The sequence below is a fragment of the Pholcus phalangioides genome, unplaced genomic scaffold (genome assembly GCF_987345545.1).
Source record: "Pholcus phalangioides strain wild (caught in Gottingen) unplaced genomic scaffold, Ppha-v1.0 ptg000014l_1, whole genome shotgun sequence".
NCBI lineage: Eukaryota > Metazoa > Arthropoda > Arachnida > Araneae > Pholcidae > Pholcus > Pholcus phalangioides.
Window position 1 is genome coordinate 21,524,395 of NW_028301607.1, and position 23,175 is coordinate 21,547,569.

The window sequence follows — 23,175 nt, forward strand, 5'->3', positions numbered from 1 at the left end:
GCAGAAATGAACACTTTTTTGCACGCAGAAATGTGGAAGGAAAAACTATTTTATAAACATTTTATGTCTAGTGATAATGAAGTAGAAGAAGTGAGTGTGTGGTTTTTAGGTGGAAATATCAATTGCTGTCAATCAAATCAATGTCCTCCTCCTTGAGAATTAGTGGATTTTAATAACTTTTTACTGTCTTTTGTTTTGTACAGTAGACCTATATGTTACTGAAAAAGCCCGAAGTGCGGTCAATTCGCGAAATGGCCTAGTGTTTTGGTCAAAGACCGATTTATAGAAATAATTCGGCTTTGGCCGGCCAATTCGCGAAGTGTCTGGAGATCCCTGGCCAATGTTCGATGTGCGGATGTAAGACGGTCCGGTAGGCCCCAAATCAATTTTTTCATCGCCAACGTATGATACATGGCTATATATATAGTAGCTGCATAGCAGCATTTCTCATCCTTTATAAGCGCAAGGACCAGTAAAATATCTGGAACAATACTACGGACACTTGTGCCCTGTATTACGGGACATTTCAGTATTTTCAGTTGTTCCGAATTGTTTCATACATTTGTCCAGTTCTTTCAACAATGCTTATTTAAATTTGTAATGTTTACTGAAGTAGTGAATAAACAGCGTTTTCATATTTAGCATGACAATTAAGGCTATGAATACAAATATTCATCTAACGTATTTGTCAGGATCAACGTTTTTTTCCTCAATTTTTCAGTGATTTTAACTATAATTATGAATTAGGGATTTCGCCGAATTGTGACAACGTTTCTGATGACAATAGGCGACGTCCCGTATTTTATGTTATTTAAAAAAATTCCAAGTTCCCTCCTTATTTTTCTCAATGAAATATGAGAAAAATATGAAAGCTAAAATACATCCTTTGGCTATAATCAGGGATATTTCGTATTTAAGATCGCAATTTCCCGCATTTTCCTTGATGAAGGTACTTCCTATGAAGGTACAATTTTAAGATGTGGATTTGAACCCATATGGATATTAATAATACAAATTACAATTGAATAATTTTTCAATGAATTAGAATTGAATTATCAACTCTGCCTGAAGACCACCTCTAGTCCGCAGACCATAGGTTGAGAAACGCATCTGTATTGGATTAGCTCCATGTGACGAGAGAGATAGAAAATGCGAAATTCGAGAGAAAAACTTTTTATATAACAATGTTATAGACAAATAGTTTTTTTAGTCATATTTTGAAGGAAAAAAAAGCTGATTACCGAGTCGTGACTGCGATTTAATGGGTTGCCATAGCTAACGTGGACATAATTATTACGAATGAATACGCCAAATGGAAATGACCAAGAATCATGCCTTTTCTTTTTTCAACTTTGGCCAAGGATCACCAGCCACTTCGTGAACTGGCTGACCAAAGCCCGAAATTCAGACATTGGCCGGGTCAAATTACAACAAAATTGGCCAATTCACGAATTAGCCGGTTTCGGGCTTTCGTAGTAACATGTACAGTCGATTCCGGTTATAACGTTATTCCCACTTATAAAGTTTTCCCGCTTAGTGCGACGTATTTTCGGGATCTCAACTTAAAGTAATTCTTATAGAGATTTCCCGTTTAAAGCGTTTTCCCGCTAACAACGTTTCTCCATGGCGGTTTTATGGAAAACGTTATAAGCGGGATTTGAAAGGTTAGAAACGGTTTTAATTCCCGCATTGCGTTCATAAACTGTAGTATTCACATTTTGATGTTTAACTATCTAATTGGTAAGCACTGAAATATACAGAGAAAATTTTAAGTGTGGGGTATGTATTAAGTCAAATGAGATAGGCCACCCTGAATTGAACATTGAAGGACCGGACGCACCCCGCTTCCCATCTCAAGGAGATATCAAAGCGTTCCCGAAAGGCCACCCCGAATACTGTTGCATGACAAAAAAAATTATTGTCGATATTTAAAAAAAAATGGGATGTTGCACTTCAGGGAACACACTGTATTTATATGATTTGAATGATTCGGTTGAGGCTCCGTTCACAGGAATATTAGGCACCTTAAATTAGAAAAAAGTGTAAAGTTGTGGTTTTTAAGGCCCGGTGCGGCTGTTAAATCCACCTCTGGCAATATATCTCTTCTGCACATGGAATTTCCTTCCAAAATGCAAGGGTCAAAAATCGTTTTTGCATTTGGCTTGTCAAGAAATAGGAGACGTGTGTACCTTCGAGCCATTCTGCTGGTAATTATAGAAACTTCATGAACAGCTCACAAGTAAAAATCGAATGTTTAGGAGTTGCTTAGAAGCACCAATGCCAAAACTAGCTCAAAATATAAAATGCCTTTATTTTAAAAATGTAAGAAAACCATATTGTGTTTGTGAGAGTAACACTGCCAAATAAAAAGGATTAATTCCCGAATATAAAAAAAATGATTTTTTTTTCTCAAATTGGTGAAATTCGCACGTACGGATTATAGGCAACAACAACAAACCCACCTTGACCGCAGTTCTGTCCCCACAAGGGATATAAGCTAGTTATTCAAAAGAATATGGGTCATGGCGGAAAAAATTTGAGAATGTCCACAGGCCCAGCCTCTTACTCCGAATGCGATATTACCGGTGAATGGGGTTATAGACAGGAAATTCCGGTATGCATTAGGCATATAGGATGCTAACTCACACTGCCCACAACCTCGGTCTATCACCGTTGTTGAAAATTGACTACCGTTTAATCCCCGACGAGGTGGCCGTGTCTTTAGCAATCGTGCTCTTTTATAGAACCACCTATAAATGTAAATAAATACCGAGCATATTATGTGCTCTACGCAGACAAATACTTTCGGAATCAGAAAAGACGACTACTGGTAATGCGAGAGTAGGCTACTGCGAAGAAAAATTGGCATTTGTGTGGCTTTTGAATGTTTAATATCACAATGAGAAAATTTTTAAATTGGCTACACTGACTTGGGTTAGAATCCCGTATACGTCACATGCTTTTCTATATCGGCTGTAAGTGATCGCGCGAGAATAATATCATTCTAGAAGTGAAGCGATATGACAAGTTTCAAAGTTTACGTTTCGTTGGAGGAAGAGGAATGTCTGTAATTATAAGACTCAAATCGGCAAAATGAAAACCAAACGTTGTTTTAACACAGGAAAATCATCAGTTATAAGAATCAAAAGAAAAAATTTTTACTGCCACCGCTCATCTCAGAAGTGGGAACTTGTAGAATATTTTTGGTTACTCACAAAGTTATTTGGAGCAGTAGTTTTATTGCCACACTTTTACCTTTGTAAAGCCTTTCTTCTCCCCACCTCCAAACAGTAAGGATTACAGCTTCGTAGTGAAGTCAGCTACCCTACCTTCCACGAATGGCAGAACTTATCCGCAAGAGGGGTGTATGGTTAAAAAAAAACTTTTTTTTTTTTCAAAGAAGCTACGTTACTGATAAGTAGATCTATCTACAGCAGTGGTTCTCAACCTTTTCAAGCCTGCGGCCCGGTTTCATTCATTTTTGTGAGGCGAAGGCCCGGTCAAACACACGACCAACAAAAAATGAACGAGGAAAAATTAAATGGCAAATCACTCGCGGCCCGGTAGGAATGATATCAGTGTCCAGTGGTTGAGAAACACTGATCTAGAGCAGTGTTGGCAAAGTGGGCAATATCGCCCCTGGGGGCAGTAGAAAGGTCCAAGGTGTGGTAGAAGCTACGGGTATAAAAAAGGATCCTATATGGGTTGGCTTGAGTTGAGGGCGATAATTAAAAACATCCTGAAGAAGGGTGGGGAAGGCAATGGAACGAAAAGTTCCCGAACATTTGTCATGTCCCCCCCCCCATATCCTGTAGCACAGCCCCTAGGGGTTGGAATCTTTGGTGGGTCCCAGGACCAGACTTTTCAAGGGCCCCTCTATAGTGTATTTACAGCGTGAAAAAAACAAAAAGGATGTAAATCATTCCGGGTCCCCAGGCTACAGCCCCCTCTTGTGGGGTTATGGCAATAGTAGGTCTACTGCAATAGTAAGTAGCTCAGTTACTGTGTAACATTTTAGTCAGTCTACATTGACAACGGAACGATGTCTAAGGACAATGATATGTTATACGATATAGATTTAAAATTTTTGAAATCAAAATATTTAATAAAAAATTAATAAGTTTTTTTTGGTTTCTTCAGAATAAAAGCATAATAATCTCATCTGAAAGCTCCCTCCCCCCCCCCACCTTGTGTACTCCAGTGGTAACTGGAAGAGTAATAGAAAAAATTTCCGAATACACACACATAAGAATCAACCACTTATAAGAATCAAAATGGCTGAAAAAAACGTGATTCTTATAAGCGGTGGCTACTGTATGTTACATTTGACAAAGATCGGTCTAAAATTGAAGATTTGTGTAGAGAACATACACACACAGGCAGAAAATCAATCAGATATATATATATGTAGATTGTCATTAGTATATGTTATTTATTTTCCCTTACTTCGTTCAACCATTTAAAATAAGAGAAATTTCGCTTTTTCTTATAATTATATAAAGTAACTTCCATTGCAAGAATACTTTTTAAAGATGTAATGATCCCTTTATCCTGATACTTTTTAATGATGTAATTGAATCACGTACGTGTTAATTTTCATTGGGTTGACTGGAAGCCAAATTAGATTAGACAAATTTAGCGAAACAAATAATTTAAATCATCTTTTGAACTTTCTAATAATTCTTGGTTATTATTATTTTTTCCATTTGAATTGGGTGTAGCTTTTGAAAGCCTTGAACTTCGTTAATACTTCGAAAATACCACAAGTGCACACACCTGTGACACTAAAATGACAACACCTTATAAATAGTAAAATAAGCAGCTAAAAATCGTAGAAAAAAAAAGCGATGTCAATTGAGATGTTTCGTATCTGATTTCGTATTCGTTTGAGCAGTGACGTCACGCATTAGCTCCGAGACCACGCCCACTGAGCCAAGGCGGCAAGCGCGACTTCAAAGGGATGAAACAGTCCTTACTATAAATCCCTGGTGCAAACGTGCCCGCAATCCCAGAATAATGAAATGCAGAGCCCATTTTTTCGTAAACTGTTATAGTATATTTATTTTACTTCTTGGAAGCTAATGCTCACTACTGACGCAGTCAGGTTCCATGATGCTGTCCATGTTCAATTGTCCTGTGTTCCCTTAAGAGCACTTGACAAATTCATTAAAACTCGGCTTGATTCAAACTGGGAAACAAGAGCTATGTCTCGATCACATTTTTAAACACTCTTCTGCTAATTACCTTTATATTTTTAATATACAACTGAAAAGTTTACATTGAAAAAATATTTCATAGTTTAAAACATAGTTTCCCAAACACACTTTTTGGTCCACCGCCCCCTTTTTCAAATTTTTTTTTTTTTCTCATCGCTCCCAACCCACACCAACCCATAGGATCCTATACTAAACGCAAAGCTTCTATCGCCCCCCTTGACCTTTCCATTGCTGCCAGGGGGTGATATTGCCCACTTTGTGAAACACTGGTCTATAAAAACGAATCTAAACATTCATAACTCAAAACAACACATCCGCAGCGACAGCTCAGAGCTGAACTTGTTTTTTTTTTCTGAAAAGATTTCCGAATACCTTCTTTTTCACCACCGCCACTCCTTTATAAGGCAATTTAGTTTCACAAATCTGAGTGTGTCCCCCACCCCTAATATTTTTTGGTGGCTCCCCCTTTACTCAATTTTTACGAGAGGCGCCCCTCTGAAATATCTCCGTGCCCCCAAGGAGTGATATAGTATGAGAATCGCTCATCTAGAGAATTTTAGCACGAAGTCATTTCTCTGCGTGAGAAAAGCAGAAAATTATATAATTATCTCCCGTTTTATTATGGGGGAGCATTTCATTTTCATTTCATACCGTACATCGTCCAGGCTCTATCGACCATTGTCAATTTAAAATTATGGGGGAGCAGGGAAGGGGGAGTCTGGTGCCTCAAGCGCCAGATCAGAGGGGTGGGGGGTGCCGAATTCACCCTTCAACTTCTCCTTGTACATTACATGGCCACCAAAATGCTCGCTTGCCCCGGCTGACAAACCTAGTTGCAGCTCTGTTGGTACTGATGACCTAAAGGTTCCCAGCATCCATCTCTCTCCGTGACAATTGACAGATGAAGTTAGGCTATATAGCTAGCTACCCTTCTACTACACTCCCTCCATGTTGCGTGCCCCCCCCCCCCTTCATTCTCACCACTTTACGTAACTAAATCCACAAATTCCACGCAAACTGATTTTTTTTCGGGTGTACTTAAATGATAGTTTTTTTTTGTATCCGTATGAATTTGGGGCATCTTTAGTAAATCCGTGTAATTATACGCATTTCTTGTGCCAGACTCTCACCCTCTATCCGGATTTCCGTGTAGTACGATCGCTTTCTGAAATCTCATAACGTCTTAGGGTAAAACATTTCATTCAACCAAACTGGAGTTTTCTTCTTCTTACGTAGAACATGACTTCATGGTAAATTAGAATAGAAAGAGCACTAATGGCGAGGGAGCTTCCCAGAAACGTGGAGCAGATGGAACTTGAGTAGGAGTCCGCGTGAGCTAAGTACGCTTATTGGTTGGAGGCCGAGTTGCAAACTCCGCCTACGTTCAAATATAGGCCACACCCGATGAAGAGCAAGTGCTGAAAAAACGATTTGCGCATAGTCAAGTTTCTTGGATGGATTTTGGCAATTTATCGCTTTTCTACGCAGACTCACTGTCGATAGTTATATTATTTTAAAAAAAGTGATCGCGATCGAACGTGTCACTTGTTCAGGAAGTCCCATTTTGCAACCACGAAGCATAAAATCAGAAAAAAGAAGCTATCAAATTATTTGTCATAAAGACAAATCTTTGGCTACCTGTCAGGCTTGAGAATTTCACTTCCGAAACATTAAAATGTGTGGCCCCAGCTAATTATAGGGATCTCATTTAAATAGGCCTACTGTTTGCTCTTCTTGGTGCTTGGCATAATTCCTCAAATTATTTCGAGTGTGCCATGAGGTCCGTAAAAAAGTTGAGAAACGCCGACTTCAGTGCGAAATTCTGAAGGTGGCTTCTTCATTTAGAAAGAAAAAAAAACCGAAAATTAAAAATATATAATCTTTATTACTCAAGTAAACATTTGATCCCAACGTCCTGGCTGTTACAGAAACATGGTTGCATAGTAATATCAGCAACACCAAATTTCTGCCACCAAATTTTTCTGCCTTTCGTAAAGATATAAATACCCATGGAGGGGGCGTTGCCCTTGTTTTTAACAGTTCTATCCCCTAATTGAAATTCCTCTCGAATCAAATATTAAAATTTGGCCGAATGGCATCATCCCAGCTGCACTCCCATTGCAATTTTTCCCTTCACGTACCCCCTCCCCTCACTCGGACCTTCTCTACTTCATCGAACTCGAAACAATTCTGGACCGATTTTAAAATTCACACTTTTTAATTATAGCTGGCGATTGGAATTTACCCGGCATAAACTGGCATAATATGCAGTCCCTCTCGGGAAACCATGGTATTAACAATAGAGTTCTCGACATTTTCTTCAAATTTAACCTCGTCTCCAAACTATCTTGGAACCTATTAGAATATCCAATCACTCAATTTCTTCTTTAGACATAATAGCTGTTTCCAATAAAACCTTGGTTTCTCATTTTTCTGTTTGTGATGGCTGTTCCGACCACAAAAATTCTGGAATTTCCGATTTTTTTTTTCCAGAATCTACCGATGATACTCCATCTCATTCCGTCATCCTTCTGTTTGTGGCTACTCATTTTACCTGATAGCTTTTAAAATTTACTAAACTTTTGCGAAGAAAGCAGTGAAACTCAAGTCCCAGTGGCAGCATGCAGCTTACGTGAGAGCTGTGATGCTGTAGCAGTCCTGTGGCGTCGTGCTGAAAGTGCCAAATAACGATCCTCATTGGTCTTCGCGGCTCTACGACGACCTTGTCCAGGTCTTCTCAATATGGATCCAGTGTCCTGAAACTGTTTCCACAAATTGTAGACGACATTGGACGTAAGCCACATCGGGTTCTGTAGCCGCCTGCACTTGTGACTGCCCTGTCTCCAATCTACCGACGATTCTCCTTGTCATTCCGTCATCCGTACGTTTATGGCTACTCATTTTAAATGATAGCTTATAAAATTGCTCTTGCGAGAAACACAGCGAATGTCGCCGAGGAGTACGAGCACACGAATCGTGGAAAACGCCTCGTGCCCTTATCATCCCCTCCGTGGTCACAGCTCCACCCACACGCACCTGTACGCTTACGTATTCGACACTGAATATTTGCATACTTCTTCGGTGGCATTAGTATCTTCGGTTCAGTATTTTTTGTGAAAATAGACACAATGTGCTAATTTTATGAATTTTGTTTTTTCAGTATTCAAACACTAATAAATGTATTTATTCCTCATTGCAAATATTCAAATGAACGTGATTGTACCGTCTGTTGCCCAAATGAACATTATAGGTTTACGAGGAGAGAAGCAACGAATGCTTACAACAGTTACCTACCATTTGAGTAAGACATAAAGTCAATATAACGAACTCCTATTTAAGAGTTTTTAGGACTGCGCATATACTTGTGTTAATATCGACCCAATATTTTCCTAGATTTTTTGAGTAAAAGTGCTGTGACCGTATTCACCAACACAGTTTAAACTGCAATCGCAGGTGAAAGGATTGAAGTTCGAAACGGATTGGTTAAATTGAGGATTTTAACCAATTCGTGTCGATCGCTAATCCTTCAACTTGCAATTGTAGTTTAAACTGTGTTGGTGAATACGGCCGTGAATCTCTCATGTGATTCGTTAAATCGTGGTTCGATTGTAGATAGATGGTAAGTCAGTTACATAATTCAGTAGCTTCTACGTTCGGTATGAGTCCGAAGATTGCCGGCGGAGAAATGGGGTCTCTCATCCTCCCAAATCGAAATGTGAGAACAAAACCGAACCTATCTCGGTACATCAATATTGCGAAATTTACTACCGATTAATATTGTTCATTTAACCTACTTGTCTTTACTTCACTTGTCATAAGGGGCCCCCGCACATTGCGTCTCTAGAATTTTGTATGGCAAAGGCTGTGACGCAATCGGGTCGTGCGAAAAAAAAAGAAAATAAATAAAAAATTAAGAAAAAAAAAAAGCAAAAGTCCGGCGTATTTTATCTACATATTTTACATTTATTAATCCGCGGTCAAAGAGAGTAACTACGTGTAGACGGGTATGTATGTACAAAACGTATGTCCGGTACTTTATAATTTTTTTTACGAAATTTCTCAGTGCATTCTGATAAGGTTCTTATAATTGTAAGTGTTTTCTAGTAGGCCTATTCGTCTAATTCTCTGTCATATAGGCTATATATATGATAAGTCTTAATTTGCCTCAGACGGTATCTAATAATTTTAAAAATATCATTGTTTGTAGCAAAACTTCAAAATCTTGCTGAGCTAGCTTGTGTGAAAAAAAAAGTGTAAAACAAGGAGCCTTTTAAAAAAATGTTTCAGATTTATACCTAAACATTGAATCACGTTTCATACAGGGTGTCCCAGGGTGTACAATGTACAGCTGTACACAACAGATATCCTGCAACCGTTGACTTTATAGAAGCATACTTTCAATCACAAAAAGTTTTCAAATGACGTGCAGTTGGTGAAAATCTTAAAATTTGTTTGAGGGGTCGTATAGCCTACACACATATAAACAAAATAAAAAAATTAGCTTCTTATACATCCCCCGTGTGCTCAAAAGCACAATTTGAAAGTTGTTGCTCTGTCTCTTCTCAGGCCAGCAAAGAAATTGCACGTTTCTAAGTGCAGTATTCGTTGAAATATTTGAGTTCAAAAAACGGAGAAAATGAGAGAAAACATAGCATAATACAAATACAAATACAAATACAACGCCACAACAGGCAAAATGCCCAACGAGGTGGCTGATAAAAAGATGCCCATAAAAATATGGATGTCATATGTTTCAAAAATACAGCAACCCAATTAAAAATGAAATTAACACAAATTACAAACAATATATACACATGATAAAATATTATACAATGCCCATAAAGAATACTTATGGTTGTCTTATTCTAAGAATGGATAGCTTCTCGATTTACCCCAACATGTTTATCGTATTTCTTTTTAAACGTGTCAATTGTGTTACAATTTACTACCTCCGGGGGTAAGCTATTCCATTTATTAACAACCCTATTGGAGAAAAATTCCCTGCGACACCATAACCTTGCATTGTCCCTCACCAATCGATACTGGTGTCCCCTTGTAAAAGCAGTCGATTGGCGGTGTACTAAAAGTTCATGGTCCATCCTATCCATCCCATTGAAAATTTTGAACACTTCGATCATATCTCCACGACACCTGCGTTCATCCAATGTAAACATATTCAAAAAATGAAGTCTCTCTTCATAACTCAAACCCTGTGTGCCAATAACGACACGCGTAGCTCTTCTCTGCACCCCTTCAACCAAGTCTATGTCCCTCTGTAGGTATGGTCTCCAAAACCTTACAGCATACTCCAGTCCAGGACGAACTAAGCCTCGAAAAAGCGGAAGAATGACTTTAGGAGAACGCGAAGAGACCTTTTTGAAAATGAGACCAAGCATTCTATTCGCTTTTTTGACAACCGCTGAACAATGTTCAGAAAACTTAAGTCGCTCGTCAATGAGAATTCCCAAATCGGTGACTCTAGTTGCATCCGGGATAGTGACACCATTCAACTCGTAAGAGAACCGTGGGTTGTTCGAACCAAAATGAGCGACCATGCACTTATCTACGCTAAACGTCATGCTCCATTCATTTGCCCATGCTGCAATCTTGTTTAAGTTGGTCTGGAGCAACTCCCTATCGCTTTCATTTCCGATTACCCCCATTAGCTTCACATCATCTGCGAATTTGCTAGTAATTCCATCGATACCCTGATCGAGTTTGTCGATAAAAAGTGAAAAAAGTATGGGGCCAAGGACACTTCCCTGAGGAACTCCACTTGTGACGTCTGTCCAACCAGAGAATTCCCCGTTCACAAACTAACGGGAAATGCTTTTTTTCTCTAATTTATGCTGTTCGTTCGCAATTTCTTTATTTTGTTGTTATGTATAGGCTATACGACCCCTCAAACAAATTTTAAGATTTTAACTAACTGCACGTCATTTGAAAACTTTTTGTAATTGAAAGTATGTGTTTCTAAAGTCAACGGTTGCAGGATATCTGATGTGTACTCTCTGGAACACCCTGTATATGTGCCGCAGGCTAAAAAAACTGACAATACAATTTTCAAAAGAAAAAAACTTCTTTTCTTATGAAAACCTTTCTTTTTGTTCGTGCCCCGATATTTTTCCCAAATGAAAATATCCACTTGATTACACGTTCCAAAGAACACAAACAACGCAACGGAATGGAAATTATGAATTAAAGTAAATCATAATGTACGCATATGCTTTTCCTATAAGAAAGTGGTCCGGCGAGAGAACAAAAGAAACGGCAAGGAAACGCCGCATTACTAAACTAGCCGGATTGACGCGTGGTTGAATTATCGAGTCTACACCGCTTAATAGAATCACGGATAACGCCATCATTCGGGTATTGTTATAGTTTTCGCCAAGTAACCTATGGGACGGACGAATATCATAACATGGGGAAAAATTCGTTTTTAATTATCAGGATCACCAATTTTTTTTTGTCGATTTTTTTTCTCTGTATATTTTCAAGCTAAGATTGAACAAGGTCTCATTTTTTTCATTATAAGTTATCGTTATCAATCTGCGAGACTATGCAAGAGGTCAGAAGGTCACCTTATTGATAAAAATGTCCGTATTCAGTTCACAATGTCCTAGTCGGGCCGTAATAGCCGCTGTGGTCCACGTACGTGTAGCGCTGCTTTTTCAATTTCTTTCCTATAGTGAAGGAGTGAGTGTGTACGGCAAAAAAAGGGGCCCTTTTTTCATTTTATGCTCAGTTTCTTTGATCTGACCACATTCACTATTTTTCGGCCGGAAAAGAAAAGACTTTCACAAAGGGATCTTTTCATTACTTTGAAACTTTGAAACGTATCGTATATTGTAAAAGTATCGTATATATAATTCGTAATGCACACTTAGACAGTCCCATTCAAACCTCATAATTTTTGATTAAAAAGGAAATTTTAGTGTAAAGGGACAAAAATCCTGTTTTAGAACAGTTGAAAAAATGTGCAATTCAACATTTTGAGACCAGTAGTGTAAAAAAGAAAAACGGAGTTGTCCGCTCTACAAAACGGGACGTATGGGCATTCCACTTGCAACCAGGACTTTTGGATACTTATACATAGTTATCAATCGGTTACTGTTATTAGAACCCTGAGTTCCGACGTGATCACATTAATCGGCGTCAACTGTATTATAAACTAAAAGTGAATAATATCTATGAAATATTAAACTTCCAGTCAATGCCTATAATTTCAGATCATTTTTATTTTGAAATTTAATTTGAAATTTTTCTGAAAAAAAAAGAGTGAAATTTGCATTTAGTTAATGGCGCATACGTACCTCAAGAAGCCCGCGAACGCTCATACTCATCCGGTGATTCATTTGATCATTTTTGTCGCACCCCACGATCATTTTCTGCAAACGAGGACTAATTAGGTTGGTGCGCTAACCCCTAGATGGGGGACTCCCTGCGGTAGCAATATTTTTCTGTCGTCATGTCGCCGTTTCTGTTGTACCCCTGTGACAGGGAGGTCTTCAGACAAGGGCGAATCGGGTATCGAACACCTCTAAACATCATTTGGTACTTTAGGCGAGTATCTTATCGACCTAGGCTACCGCGCACCACCCGCTGATTCGGTGCTGTCAAATCAACTAGCGAGTCATCACCTTCAGGAAGTAGCCGCGAGTGAGGCGTTTTAGCTTAAACTGGGATGCTTTGTTCCGTTCAATATTAACACAGATCGGAGAGAACCCCCATGTGTCTCTAAAGCCCCATTCGCATGTGCAAATATTGCGGTAGCATTGGGAGTTCTAGCACCCGCTTGACGACTTTTTTCCTTCGTAAGAAAATGAATGGAGAGCAATCATTGGTGAAAATTCTTGAAGCGGGTTTAAAACCCGCTTTTTCTATTTCCCATGTGAATGGGGCTTAAAATAGATAGATTTGTTTTGCGGAGGAAATTGTTAGCAGAAGAGTTGAACATCGTGAAACCCTGGGCTCGATCCCTACAGGGAGCACAATATTGGCTGCTTGAAGTTGGTTTTTTTGTGCTGTTCCAATCGCGATGCGCGGATGCGAGACGGCCGCCCCTTTAAAAAAAGTCTCACCTCAAGAGACACTACTTAACCGTACATGCACAGCGAAAATATTCCTCTGGGGAATTTCTGAAGAATTGGTGCACGTTGGCAGCGGCGTCGGAAGTATTTGGAAATTGTGAGTGCTCATCTTGATCTTTAAGTACGAAATTTTGATTTCTGAATCAATTCAGTGGATGCTCAGACCCATGCCATAAATTACCGAGGATGCTCGAGCACCCGCATCACACCCGGCTCCAACGCTACAACACATGAGTGTATGTATTGCCTTAATATAATGTTGTCAGAGTTATACTCGTTTCGTGATATACTGGCGCTGCTGTCTGGTTTCAATATTTTGAATTGAAAATGGCAAATGCCTGAAGTTTCATGTTATATAAGTATCGTGTTGAAAAAAGGGCAGACTTTCAAACACTACAATTTCAAACATGGATATTATTTCCAATCAAGAAGATAAATTAAAGTAGGCCACTTTTCGAAAACATAGCATCAGGCGTACCTGAAGGCTGCTGCACACACATGCAGATACATTCGTAGAGGCCATCCTGTATATTTGTGCAGGCATACCTATTTTTATACCTACGGGGTCATTTTTTATCACGACCAGATTTTTTTTAACTTGAGCTAATTGGTTTCTTTATTCCGACGCACGGGCATATCTGGATGGTGTGTATGATCCGAACTGTTTAGCTATGGCTGTACAACAGTGTTTCTCAAAGTGTTAGCCGCGGCTGAGGGGCGTCGAGGTTAGCTGGGGAGATTGATTTGTGTGCCTGTTTAGACTTTGAAATGGATCTTTTATAAGTGAAAATATCTACCATACGCGCGCGCGCGCGCGCACACACACACACACACACACACACACACATTTTTCAGAAGAATTGAAAGAGAGTTTCTTGGTTTTTTTTAAAGGTATTTTTGTAAAAAAAAGGGGATCTTTTTTTTATCAGTGCCGAACAACTGTACTAAAAAGGAATTACCTGAAATTTGAAGAATTATTTTTCACTCTTCAAGGAAATTTGGAGGAGTAAAACAGAATTTTCATCCGTGAATCACGCATCTAGAAGCGTAATGGCGACCACTGCTATCAGGAATCCTCCCTCTTCCAGAAAAAGCATACAGTACCTATTCTCTTTTATTTCATCTACACAGACAGACCTGTTGTTTCTCTGAGCAGAGAATTCCGATATCTGTGTGGAATGGCAAATAACATGCTACCTTATTCAATACTGTATAGGAAATTTTTTTCTGTGCACACGGAAGTATTCTCGGTCATTCTCAGACTCTAAAAGTCCATATTTTGCAACCTATTCACCATAAAAGAAAAAGGTGCCTCTCTTAGTTACGTTTGTCCACAACCAATAAACGGATAAAAAAAATTGTCAGCAAAAAATATGCTTTTTGGATACAACTATACAGTGGACTACAGCAGTGTTCGCCAATATGCCATCTAGGTGCGTGATTCGCGCATCAAAATTCGATTTTACGCTTTCAAATTTCATTGACGAGTAAAAATACTCCTTTAAATTTTAGGTTTTCCTTTTAATAGAGTTATTTCTGTTTTTCTTTAAAAAATGCCCCTCGTTTCACAAAACAACCCCATGAAACTTTAGAGAAGAGTGAAATTATTCTTCAAAAAATTATTTTTATCGGATAACTCTGCAGTAGCCTACAGTAGCCTATTATGTAACATGTAAGAAACATCATTAAACTGGGGCTCCTGTTTTCACCTATCATATAAAAATAAGAAACACAACCGTGTATGTGTATTATATAATTCTTCGATTAAAATTGGTGACCGGCTTTTCATTGAACTGCCGCATAAAAAAATATAGAGTGATAATAAATATTTTTATTAGCAACTAGCTATAATAATCGGCGCTGCCCGTGAGTTTTCTTCAATTAGGCCTACTGGGAGGGGAAGCCATTTCAAAGGAATAAACTACTATTAAACATAATACTGGCGGCATTAAAGGAGTGACAAACCATTGTAAAGGCATATGCATGTCTGAAAGGGGATTGCTAGGGAACCACGGTAAGTAAACATTCCGAAAGTGATTGATGAAGTCCAGGCACCATTGTTGCCCGACAGTTTATTTCTTATCAACTGGGATCTCGATCCCAAATCATCAAATCAAACTAATGAAGCAGGCAAATGAAATAACTTTTATCACTGCCTGATAAATATAGCCGCATTAGAAGCATCGGTCAGTGCTGAAATGCGAGAGCTCACGGCCCGAAGTTCCATGAAATCGATGCTCAAGAAAGGGGCTATTTTGGGTAATCGGTGATTACTTAATCGAATCAATAAGTCCCGAATGAGAGTTAGTCCTGAGCGTTGAAGACCTTTCTGTGAGAAATCATTCGACGCACCAACCAGAGCTTCTCTCTCAGCAATCATCTGTTACACCTCGGACCGTGGTTGGACCCCGAGGAACACCAGACGCGCTTTTATACGGTTTGAAAAGATTTCCTGATGGCAGCGTAACGATGTTTGCTCTATCACTCAAACAGGACGGGAACCAAGTTAGCATTTGCCAAAATTGTGAGCGCAATTTCGTCAAGTGTAGGCCTACATCTTAAATAATGCCCCGTATAAGCAGTAAAATTAAAAAAAAAAAAATGTATATTTTTCCTGGCTTGATTAATTAACTATGGGAAAAAATTATCAGCACAAAAAAAGAAGAGCATTTAACGGTTAAACCGTTTCCCGCTCGTAGGCTTCTCCTTTAAAGTTCTTTGCTTACGGTGCAGCCGATCATCGACGATCGATCGGAAGGCTACGATACTCTCTTGCTTAGGGATTTCCCCTAGATTTCTAAATTTGTAGAAAAAAATCTAGTTGCTAGAATATCTAGATTCATTCCTACTTGATATCAAAGCATTTCGGTGACGCGCCAAAAGTGCTGTGAGACACTAATCGGGAATCGTAGATTTATTATTACGTTCAATATGATTTCATCCCCCGATTATCTGGCAACATCTTTTTCTGTTGGAATATTAACGGGGGGGGGGGGGAAGCTGTATGTGGTTCTTATGTTTATAAACGCAAGCACATATTCCCTAATAATCGTCCCCCATAATCGTCATCATTTAAAAAAAAAATATATATATATATATATATATAGTCGAAAATCGCGAGCTGTCACCATCTCGTAAACACCGTGTTGCCCATCGGAGTACACTGAGCGTGCTCAAAAAGAAAATAATTTAAGCAGTGCAACACCCATTTCAAATGATGCGTGTTTTCATACTTGCAAAGTCCAACAATTAAGCATGATTAATCAATCTTTATTTTGTGACACACATTGTATCGTACAAGAGATGACACACTAATATCATTCATAGGGCTAGGGTAGGGGTTCTATGACCTTACATGTTTTGCTGTTTACGATAGAGCATTTTTTCATGATTTTTCAGTAATTTTAAGACTTTTTTTAATGTTATTTTTGATTATTTGTATTTGTATAATAATTTTCAGAAATTTTAAGGTATTTTTCATGATTTTCTGAATTTGGGGATATATTTTGGGGAATTATTTTGCATATTTCAGCTTTACAATGGAGAGGGATTTTTCCCGCAAGCTCCCCCTTTTTTCCAAGTTCATTTCCCCCAATTAGCGATTTTTAGGCGATGTTAGCATTAACGCAACTTTTTTTTTTACTTTTGGCAATTATTACCGATTTTTCGGTGATACTAGCAACACCTGGCAATTTTATTTGTGTACCTTTAGCATCATTTTTGACAATGATTGGCGATTTCCCGTAATTTCTCGTATTTGTCTGGAGAAAATAGGGTCAGCCTATTTTTAAGTTTTTTGCGGTATAAATACATTTTTTATAGAGCATATTATATTCTGTTGATTTATAGGTCATAAAAATCCTAGCGGCAATTATTGACACACAGTTTTTATGCATAGACATACGCAATTTTAGGAATGGGGGGGGGGCGAAAGAAAAGAAAAGGAAGCACAAAAAGTGATGCTAATCCTTAAATTTGCGTATGTGAATGGAGCAATACATGACTGAAATATGAGACACTTATAGTTCTGAATGCTGATTCACATTTCATGTATGAGGGCAAACATGAACTGTAAATGAATTAATTATATAAATTATTAGATGCGGATTGGCATTTCCTTGTGACCAACGGCCTGTTTATTCGATAAGTCAGGAAGTCAGAAATATTAATTAGCTTTGTGTGTGAATGCACCTACTGTACTGGGTAGCCTATTGTTTGCTTGATATTATTACACTAATGCACCTCGTACACATTCCTCTAAGGAATTTCTAACGAACATGTCAGAATGTGCGTGTACGTGTTGTGAATCTAACGTGAAGTTTGTTTCTTTGTAATGTTTGTTATGGGCAGTGCTGACATCTGCAATAAATTTTTCTAAGTATGAGTGAAGTGTAACGATTGAATATGCTGCAGGCTTGTTGCTTTCTGTGGCGATACTTTTTAACGGGGAGATCGGCTCGCATTTGCGCCTCGAACTTGGGAACCACAGAAAACTAACTTCAGCCGAGCACCACTGTGGTGACGACATATTATTACACTACTAGTAGGTGCACACATGAGTGAATAAAATATATACAGTATGTAAATCTATGTATATATAATTGATTTTCTGTGTATGTGCGTGTGTATGTCTGTGTGTGTGTATGTTTCCTATACAAATCTACAATTTTAGATCGATCGTCGCCAAATTTTTCATATATACCAAATGGGACCCGACTTGAACGATAGGCTACTTTAAAAGTTCGTCAGAGCAGGGCAAATTCCCGGAAATGGGCGGAAAAATTGTTGGGAAACAATAGTTTCTCGGCCTAGTGGGACAATTGAGAATGAGGAAGAAAGTTGTTTCCGTCTGTTCTACGGTCAAAAAATGACGTGTTATTTTAGAAATTCATTTCTTTGCTCGGCAAAGAATCTGCATTAAAACAAAATATGGAAAATGTCATCATCAGAAGCGTGGGAATCTGGACAGAAGGAGCAACTTCTGACATGGTCACGAAAAATAAAGAACACAGATGTGGGACGAAAACTTCGTTTCTGGATCTAGACGGAGGTGGCACATCATTCTTATAATCGCCATTGATATCCGAAGAGACAGCTAATTTTGAGGCAATATCGATGGTTCATAACTGATGTAGGCCTACCGATTATTTCTTGTACCTGTTGTAACCATCGGAAATGGAGGTATCTATGAGCGTTCGGGAAATTGTACTTCCAAAAAATGCACCGAATTCCAAAAAATGTTGAAAATTCCTAGTTTCGTTTTGAATTTAAAAAAAACGTTGATAAGCCCCCAAAAAAAGAATTGAATAAATAAAACAATTTATAAAAAATAATTAATGGATAATATTAATGTAATTACAAAAACCTAAATTTTCCAACAGACAGAAAACGCATCATTCAAGGGGAGTGCGAAAAGAAGAGTCATATATTGAGGGTGCGAAATGGAAGAAAGGTTAAGCGCAACTGATGTAAAACTATCCTGGAACGAATTTGCTTGTAAGTGAAGGAATCTTTCTTAGAGTCTCTGAAAGTTCCGACAGGAAAAGCGCGTCATGATCAAGCCAATAATATTCAAATTACACCGGTGCAGTTCGAGTTTTACGGAGTCTCTCCTACGAATTCCAATCTGAGTAAAAAACCTTCCAAAAAAATGAATCGATTCAATTCATTTTCATGACATGCCTGATGAAAAAAAATGCTGTTTAATTTTGTGGCACTGACAAAAAAAGAAGAAAAAACTCTCGAGAATAAGTATATATATTTAAACACGGATCATTTGTATACTCAGTTGCGCAAAGCGGATTTTTTTTTTGTCACTTGATGGATCGCCGCCACGGGATTCGGAACCGGGAAAATCGGATTCTGACACAGCGAAACGATTAGGAGAACCGAATCGAAACTTGCGCGTTCGGTTGATTATTTATCACCCGAAGTTGGCGTTTCGCTTCTTCGAATCATTGGCGATTGTTTTGGCGAGAGCAATTGCAACCCCCCCCCCACCTTTTTTTTTCAAGCCCCTCCCACAAACATCCCGAGCGAATCGGGTAGCGAGCTTCAAGTAAGGTTTTCTCCGGTAGGAGGTTATTTTGGGTATGTTACGCTCGTAAATGTGTGTACACACGGACGGCATGTACGTGTGAGGGTTACGCTCTCTCGACATTCCCTCCTCCCTCGCGATTTCTTCTCAGTAGCGGCGCATCTCTCTCGCATCCTCCCTCCCTCCCTCTTCTTTTTTTCCGTTCTGGTTATTTGTTATCTTTTTTATTGGCGCACTTTCTTGGGGGATCTCCATCGTCGCAAGCATTATTCTAATCGGACTGGTCTTCGAGGTGGATTTTTCCTCCTCTCTCTCGCACTCCCCAGCCGTGACGGAACGTGCGGAATAATAATTTCCAGGAATTATCCTCGGCAGGGCTAAAGACTGGATTCCCAGAGCGCCGTTGATTCGTTAGGCCCCGATATGGGGCATTGCTGGCGATGGGCAGCGGACTGCGTCTCGGGTGCCTTGCGACCGCTCTTCGCGGGCTACCCTTTTCAAGGTGAGTGCATTTGCATTTTGTATTTCTCGGAAACTCGAACCGAGACAGTATTTTTAGTGCACGAGGAACAAACGGTGTTTTTAGAGAGCGGAAAAAAAAGCATCGTATATACTGTCTTCTTGTCTTTCAACAATTGGCCTTTTTTTGCACATTTCCGTATTTTGATTCACAAACAGTAAAATGTGTTGGTGAGGTTTCGGGCGTTCAATATATGCTGCTGCCAGGCGGGGATGGAGGGAAGAAAATCTCGGCATGACAGGAAGAGTTGATGACAAAACGCTGTCAAATGAAACATAATATTTTTTCGGAAAACTGCCACAGAGACGATGCAACTATCTACTGTCTTGGTTGTTTTGCGAAGAGCGGAGGGAGAGAGAAAGCTAAAACAAATAAATTCGTAACGACGATGTTCTTTACGAATAAGGATGTAAAACACATGGCAGTTGGAGGTCGCGATTTTAGTTTTATTGCGAATTATCGGCTTCATTTCTTCAAAATGTCTTCTGCTCTGTTCGAGGGAAGTTCGTGTGCGGTCGATCTGTATAATATTCTTTGGTCGTTTTCCCGAATGGAAATTTTTGTAACCTCGTGAACGATGGAAAAGTTCGAGGATATCTTCCTATCCTTACTGGAGGATCAACGAATCCTGGAGCAGTACAGTAAGTAGTAAGTAAACACATAACTAAACGAATACATGTATGCATGTACACATACAGTAATAGACGTGCCTGTTATTACCTATACGAGTAGCTTACTTCGCGAATAGGGTGAATCCTTTCTTTAAGAGATAAATTTGGTGTAAATACTGTAAAAACCGTTATCAAGAGACGGAAAGAAATTACTGTATTTCTAATCTTCTTGCCCTGCAGCAAGTTTACACAGGGGAATGATGGGAAGGAAGAGTACGCATTTTTTTTTTTTTTTTCTTTCGTGCTGCTGCTGCTGGTAACAGAGTGAATAAAAGTGACTATGACGAAGTTACTTGTATCACGTGTGTTTTGAAACAGTTTAAAAAAAACTGTCATTACTGATAACACTCTTGATGAAACCAATTTACTGGGTAAAATACAATTTTTGCCATGTTAAGTACGCAGTTTTCCTTCGTAGGAATCTTAATTTGTTTTTCTTGGAAAAAATAAGATAATTAATTAATTTTCTTGAATTGATGAAAGCTTTGAACGATTAATTTATCATGACTTACATTCTCTGCCGAGCAACACGATGGCTTTTGAATGCAACTTTATCTCACGATGTTGCTACTAATGATGGACTTGAGATGTCCCACGTTTCTAATACGAGTTGAATGGTGTCACTATCTCGGATGCAATAAGGGTCACCAATTTGGGAATTCTCAGTGACGAGCGGCTTAATTTTTCTGAACAGTGGTGGTCAAAAAATCGAATAGAATGCTCGGTTTCATTTTCGAAAAAGGTCTCTTCCTATAGTCATTATTCCGCTTTTCCGAGGCTTAGTTCGTCCTGGACTAGAGTATACTGTAAGCATTGGCGTAAGCAAAGGGGTGAGTTTAGGGTTCGAACCCCCCCCCCCTCCCAAGCCGAGATTATAGTGTTATTTTGCAGGAAAAAACGTAAACCCCCCCCCCCACGAGAAGAAAACAAAATTGAACCCCCTCCCCCCCTTGAGAAAATTCTGCGTACGCCTATGACTTTATGGTTTTGGAGACCACACCTACAGAGGGGCATAGACTTGGTTGAAGGGTTGCAGAGAAGAGCTACGCGTGTCCGTGTTGGTTCACTAAGCTTGAGTTATGAAGAGAGACATCAATTTTTTGAATATGTTTACATTGGAAGAACGCAGGTGTCGGGGGATATAATATCTAAGTGTTAAAAAAAAATTTTCAGTGGGATGGATAGGATGGACCATGAGTTATTAAAAAATATATACATCGTCAATTGACTGCTTCGACAAGGGGACACCAGTATTGATTGGTAAGGGGAAATTCTAGGTTGTGGAAGGGAATTTATCTCTAGTAGTGTTGTTAATAAATGGAGTAGCTCACCTCCGGGGGATAATAAATTGTAACCCAATTGACACGTTGAAGAAGAAATAAGATAAACATGTTGGTACATTTTATGGCCATTGTATATGGAATATCCTAATCTTTCCCAATACTGGACTTTCCCAATATTTTATCATGTATACATAGTCATGAAGGAATATAATCTTTATAATTGCATTTTTAATTGGGTTGCTTTATTTTAGAAATATATGACGTACGTATTTGTTATGGCACTTTTTCCTCAGCCCCCTCGTTGAGCATTTCGCCTGTTGTGGCCTTGTATTTGTATTTACTGTCTATGAGCTATTTAGAAAAACAATACACAGCATGCACACAATTGTGATCCGAGTTCTATCGTTGAAAATGGAAGGAAATCTGTAAGTGAAGGTAGCAAAGGCCGATCAATCCTATAAAAAGAGGGAAAAGGGGTTATTGCATAGGCGGCCTTGAAATCACTGAAAAAAGACTCTCAAAACTCTATCGGCAAATCGATTAATTAATTCTCTCAACAAGTTGGAGCATGCAATTAAATGTCCATTTGCCTATGTCCATTGAACTATCCTGCCATAAAGATTAAATTCAGTATGGAATATGTCAGGGGTGGTGGCTGTAGTTACGAAGGTACGTGGACATTCCTTTGGGACCCCACAGGTGAATCTTTGGGTGCGTACACATACTTTACCACTCACACTGCGTAGGCCTACTCTTACCTAACAAGGTGGGCAGGAATTGGCCTACACTTTTACCTCCCCCCCCCCCCCATTTCTTTTTTGAAAAAATTATAACTCATTTTTTTATATAAATCTACTGACTTTATTTTTTAAAGAATTACGTCTGATTTGACAAAGTATGCATAATAATTTTCTAGACTTTATCTTATCAAGTTTCATTTTTATAATGAAAAATCCACTAGGTGCGTAGACCTACTCTTACCCACCTTTCCCCTATATTGTTGCTGTATAAGCCTACATCATAGCCCAGTAACTACAATCGCTAACTTTCAAGAATATGTAAAGAGACCCACAGACCGCTCTTAAAGGATATCTGATTGGGGTGGTCAGTATGGTCCCACATACGCGGTGCACATAGTAGCCTCTAAGCTACTCTTTTAGAAATTGACAAAATACACTGTTTTAAGGGTGTTTTTCTTTCTTTTTTTGTAGATAATATTAGGCTAATCAACTATGAAAATGTTTATGAATAATTCAAATTTTCTGTCCCATGAAGGGACCCCGCAATTATTTTCGCACTTGGCCCTACATCTAGTAAGAATAGTCCTATTCCTAACTCTTGGGAATGTATCCATTAAT

General features: G+C 38.8%; 1 protein-coding gene across 2 annotated transcripts in view; it reads left to right on the top strand.

Moving 5' to 3' along the window:
* Positions 1-19,398: 19,398 nt before the first annotated feature.
* Positions 19,399-23,175, top strand: part of LOC149078262 (paired box protein Pax-3-B-like) — a 100,592-nt gene continuing 96,815 nt past the window's right edge. Inside the window, exon 1 of one of the 2 annotated variants that reach the window (XM_089241871.1) lies at positions 19,399-19,845. In XM_089241871.1, coding sequence (XP_089097997.1) covers positions 19,767-19,845 — 79 coding nt within the window. In that variant the 5' untranslated portion in view covers positions 19,399-19,766. The other variant, XM_089241872.1, reaches the window with a different exon arrangement.